Source organism: Nematolebias whitei, chromosome 16, assembly GCF_014905685.2.
Source record: "Nematolebias whitei isolate Nwh7 chromosome 16, NemWhi1, whole genome shotgun sequence".
In the NCBI taxonomy this organism is placed as follows: Eukaryota; Metazoa; Chordata; class Actinopteri; order Cyprinodontiformes; family Rivulidae; genus Nematolebias; species Nematolebias whitei.
In genome coordinates this window covers 26,795,048-26,800,173 of record NC_056513.1, presented here as the reverse complement: position 1 = coordinate 26,800,173, position 5,126 = coordinate 26,795,048, and the positions used below count along the sequence as shown (strand labels likewise).

Below are 5,126 nucleotides of genomic sequence, written 5' to 3'. Positions count from 1 at the left end.
GGTGCTATTTAAGAGACTGAGCTGAAAACAGCACCTCAGACTGAGGAAGTCTCTCGGATGAGAGACGAAACGTTTCTATATTTTTTGTTGATTTGCTTTGTTTTTTTGTTTTTTTTGAATGTCCAGAGGACCAGATTTAACTTTTTTAGATTTTTCTACCTGGATTATTGAGCATGCATCAGGTTAAATTGGGTTTCTTTTTTAGAAATAAAAAGTGTTTCTCACACCAAGTCAGAAGGAACCTGATTGTTTCAACTATTCTGCCCCTGGTGGATTATGGAGATCTGTTACTTATGAACTCTTCAGCCCTGATTTTGAGAAAAATGGATGCTGTATATCATTGTGCCCTCCATTTTATGACTGACTGTGGCTATCGAACACATCACTGCACTTTGTATGATACAGCAAAATGTCCCTCTTTGACTGACCGCAGACTTTCTCACTTGTTGGTTTTTGTCTATAAATGCATCCTTGGGCATCTTACTACATATTTATGTTCACTTTTATCTAGAGCTTTTAACCATTATAGTCTGCACTCTCAGGACATCATTTTGAAGCAGGTCCCAAAGGTCAAAACTGAACTGGGTAAAAAGGCTTTTAAATATTTCGCCCCTGCCACTTGGAATATTCTGCAGAAGGATTTAAAGTTATCATCTCTTGTTACGTTGGGACAATTTAAATCAATTTTAAAGGAACGAGAGATCAGATCACTTTGCTCCTGTAACTGCTCTCGTGTGTAATTATTGTGATTTCTCCTGGATATGTATTTTGTGTATTTGGTTTAGTATTTTGGATTTGTTGTGTGTTTTATGCTGCTGTCTTGGCCAGGTCACTCTTGGAAAAGAGGTTTTTAATCTCAATGAGTTATTTTTCCTGGTTAAATAAAGGATACAAATGCAAAGATGAAACATCAAACTTAAAAGGTCAGTGATAGCAAAAAAAAAAAAAAAAAATTACAGAAGAAGGCATGAATATCTAGACCAGGGGTTTTCAAACTTTTTCATATGTGGGCCAAAACTATCAAGGTGAAAAGACTCGTGGGCCATAAAAATTGTGAATTTAACTCTCAACATGCACAATATTTTGGATAAAAGACAAAAGTTTACTAATTTTGGTGGAGAACGTTTTATTTAAATTGTTCTAGATCCAAAACATTAAAGGCCTCATAAACACTAAGCTTATATATATATATATTTGATTTATTTGATTTGTTGGGTCTATGTCTGTTTTCTTGTGTTTGTAAAGTTCATTTTAGTCTGTTCTCAGCAACAAAACCGTAATTTGAGTAATTGTCCTTTAAAAAGGGGGTCGATCAGCCTTTTGGACCATGGACGGCCCAAAAGGCTGATCTAAGTCCTGAAAAAATGTCCAGCTGTCAGTTGCTACGACAGATTCATAGAAGATTTGATCAAGTTGATCAACTCGTATGTCGATGACACCACATTGTATTCATTTAAAAAGGACCAATTTCCTTTTTGATTATTTTATCAACTGATATTTAGCCAAGTTTTATGAATCATTGTCCAAAAGTCTCCTTTCTGGTATAAATTAGCAAAGGTTTGCGATGATTTGTACCATGAACTGAAAATAAAAAGATCACAGCCGAAGGTTTGTATTTTGTTTAATATTACTCATTTTGAAAAGATTGTTTTTCATCCATTTTGCTGTTAAACCCAAATATTACATATAAAAGGATTATCAAAGAATTTGCAGAAAGTCTGCATTGACCTTTTAAGCCTGCTGGCCAAAATGATGCCATTCTAAAACTGCAGTTGTGGGCCGCACAAAATCACTCCAAGGGCCGCAAATGGCCCTCGGGCAGCAATTTGGACACCTATGATCTAGAGCACAATGCACTGCAAAATAATGACGTTGATTATCCTCTTTAGTATTTGTAAAAGATCAATTATTTCCTGAACGTTTCATTAAAATCCTGCCAGTGATTTATGAGTTATTTTGCTAACAGAGTACCTAAATACTTTGACAATTTAAAACAAAGATTTTACGCAGTTTTAGTGCTCAGAATATGTGTTGCGGATTAGTCTTAGCTACTGTCACACCAAATGTTATGTCAATATCTGTAAAATGAACTAAATTGAAACCATTTATGCTTTTTATTAAGGTTAGTTGGCTGAGGCAGCCATCTTGAATTGGGTTGACTCCATGGTGTAATCAGGTATATCCAGAGATTCCTTTTTAAAGTTTAATAAAAATGTGTCCAATGAGACATTTTGGTGATACAAAAACATCGTTCAGTGGTTTTTTTTTAAATAAATCTTTATTCAAGCAAATGACAAGTAAAACAAACAATGAATGGAGTATACAAAAGAACACAACACTTATATGAACAACCAGGGATGTTAATTAAACAAATGTTTGCAAAGATTTACAGATAGAAATTGTCCTAAGGGCCTTTTTGTTGGTAGAGTATGTTATTAATTTCACATATAGTACCACATCCTTAATAAAATGAAGAAAGCATGGCGTTTTGTTAGTAAATTTACATTTATGAATGTAAAATTTGGCCAAAATAATTAGCAAGTTTATTATATAAAAAGCAAAACATTTAGCATCCTTTCTGGGGAATCTAAAAAAACAAAACATTTTCCCAACGTAAGGAAAAATTCCTTCAAATATGGTTTTTAATAAACCTGCTAAACTGTGAAAAAAAAGAAGATGTATTACAGTTTCTGGAAGGTCAAAACAAAAACTGTTTATGGTCGTGTCACTCCAGCTGTGCGCCTGCACCGCCACCCAGCGGCCGGCGGTGGAACTTCACGCAGAGCATCACGAATTCCCTCAGCTATGAATTAAAAAAAAAAAAAAAAAGATGAGTGATGAGAACAGCCTTCTTCCTCACTGAGTCGTGATGATGAGGAGGAGGTGAACTGGTCGTTGTAGGCTCACATCCAGAGTCACCAGCAGCAGCACCGACCGTTTCCAGACGCCCACACTTCCGGACCGGAGCCTCTCAGAAACAGTCGGCAGCTGCGGGTCGAGATGAATCCGCCTCCCGTCGCCCGGCGCCGCTTCAGCTGATAAAGAGGAAGAGGTCACCGGCTGCGTTACGTTAAACCTCAGCGGTTCATTCGCTCCACGCTCAGGAGGGGAAGCAGCTTTTTACCCGAACTGTCCGCCGTCAACTGTTGCTGATTTGCACTAAATGAATCTTGTAAGGTAGGAGCCTCGTGACGCTCAACCGGTGCTGATGGAGATCCGGAGGATGCTGGGTGGCTTCCATCAGATGGATGGAACTCATCTCAGCACATGTAGTGGCTCAGTTTCTCATTTCTCTGTTATTTTACTGAACTTAAAAAAAAAAAAAACACAGCTTACACACTCGGTCCTGCATTTCATCTTTATTTGTTTTGGGGGGCAAAATGTGCTTCATTTATCTCCAGTTATTTTATTTTATTTTATTTTTTGTTGTTTGGAGGAAGAAAAGGCCATGAAACACAAATAATGATTAAAAAATACTATCAAATATTTGTTGCATTCTTTATGAATGTATTTTCAATTTAGAAGTTTAATTTCCCTTAAAGCAAAGAAAAGGCAGATTACTGATCAGCTAGAAGACCAAGAGCAACAGTTACATTGTCATACCGCCCGCTGAAGATGCTTTTGTCTGTGCCTGTTAGCAAAATATCTCATGAACCAATGGATGGATTTTAACTAAACTTTTAGGAAGTAATTATTGGATATAGCAATATAACTGATTAAACTTTGGTGCTAACGCCAGTCAAGATGGCCACCACAGCCAACCAAATGGATATAATCCAGTCAGTTTTGCAGCTTGAGCTAGTCTGTTGATGCATCTGATATTCATTTATAACACGTACTTCAAGTGCCACTCATTGCATGAAATCTTGTTTGAAAATCTTCAGCATTGACTGGAGTCAACCTGTTTGTTTGTTAGCAAAACATCTCATGAAGCATTTGGATGAATTTTAATTCAATTTCCAGAAACATCATTACAGATACATGTTCAACTGATTGACTTCTGGAATCAAACCGGTCCAAGATGGCCCTCACAGTCAATCCATATTAGCTAACACAAAAATGTTTATCTAAATGAATTGGATGTGGTAGCTAAGCTTGTGATCCAAGTGCCGATAAATTCACGTGAAATCACACAAGTTATTTTCAGCTTTTGACCAAAATGACTAAAACTTTGTAATCTTTGAAGAACAGACAGTTTTAGTTAAAACTCCATCATGGAAGGCAGCAGGTGGAGGAATGCTTGCTCTTTAATTACAGATGTTTTAGCACAGTCTGGGGGGTGAGCCAACTATAAGAACTCGCAGGCAGACGGCGCGCAGGTGGAGAGCAACATTAACATTTATCAAAGTAAATAAAATGACGCTGCAGTCCAGTGACTTGTTGCCAAAATGGTGTCAAAAAATGATGTCACTAAGTAAAAAAGAGTCAACACCAAGACGGAGAAAGAGAAGGTGCATCATGCAGAGAAGTTAACACAAAACAGCTGTATAAAAACATTTATGAGTAAAATAACAAGTAAATAATAATTTACTGCAAGAAAAAAACTTTGCAGGAATGTACTGTATGTCCAGCAGCTTTTTATGCCAATGTTTTAGAATAAGATCGTACTGTTGAGAGATGATGCACTTGTTCCTGTTTTGGTCAAACCTGAATGAAATAAAATAAAATGAGCAATCATACTTCAACTACTACCACATTAAACTGTAAAACTGACAGTTCATTCTCATGTTTTCTATTTGTTAGCTCTCAAAATGTGATTTAGGGAGAAGTCTCAGCTACTAACACACTAAAATTTACCTCAATAAAAGTACAATTAACTCAGTTACAGCTAATTTTGTACTTTTTAAGGTTCATTAGCTGTGGTGGCCATCTTGTATCAAATTGACTCCAAAGGTTGATCAATTGCAGATGCTCATCCAATGAATACTTTCTGCATGTTTCATAGAAATTTATCAGCTGGTTCATGAGAAATTTTGATAACAGTCACCATCACCTTTTGTTGTGGCGTATAAATAATAAGAATCCAAAAAAGTTCAATCTGGTCCTCTGGACATTAAAAAAAAAAAAAAAAAAAAAAAAAACAAAGCAAAAAAATGTAGAAACGTTTCGTCTCTCATCCGAGAGAC

At 36.3% G+C, this 5,126-nt stretch overlaps 1 protein-coding gene across 1 annotated transcript in view; it reads right to left on the bottom strand.

Annotated features, from left to right (window-relative positions):
* Window positions 1–5,126, bottom strand: part of LOC119422462 (broad substrate specificity ATP-binding cassette transporter ABCG2-like) — a 16,595-nt gene that overhangs the window by 8,972 nt on the left and 2,497 nt on the right. Inside the window, exon 4 of the mRNA XM_037689836.1 lies at window positions 2,861–3,035. Within this exon, the coding sequence (XP_037545764.1) occupies window positions 2,861–3,035 (175 nt within the window). The remainder of the gene's footprint in view (window positions 1–2,860; window positions 3,036–5,126) is intronic.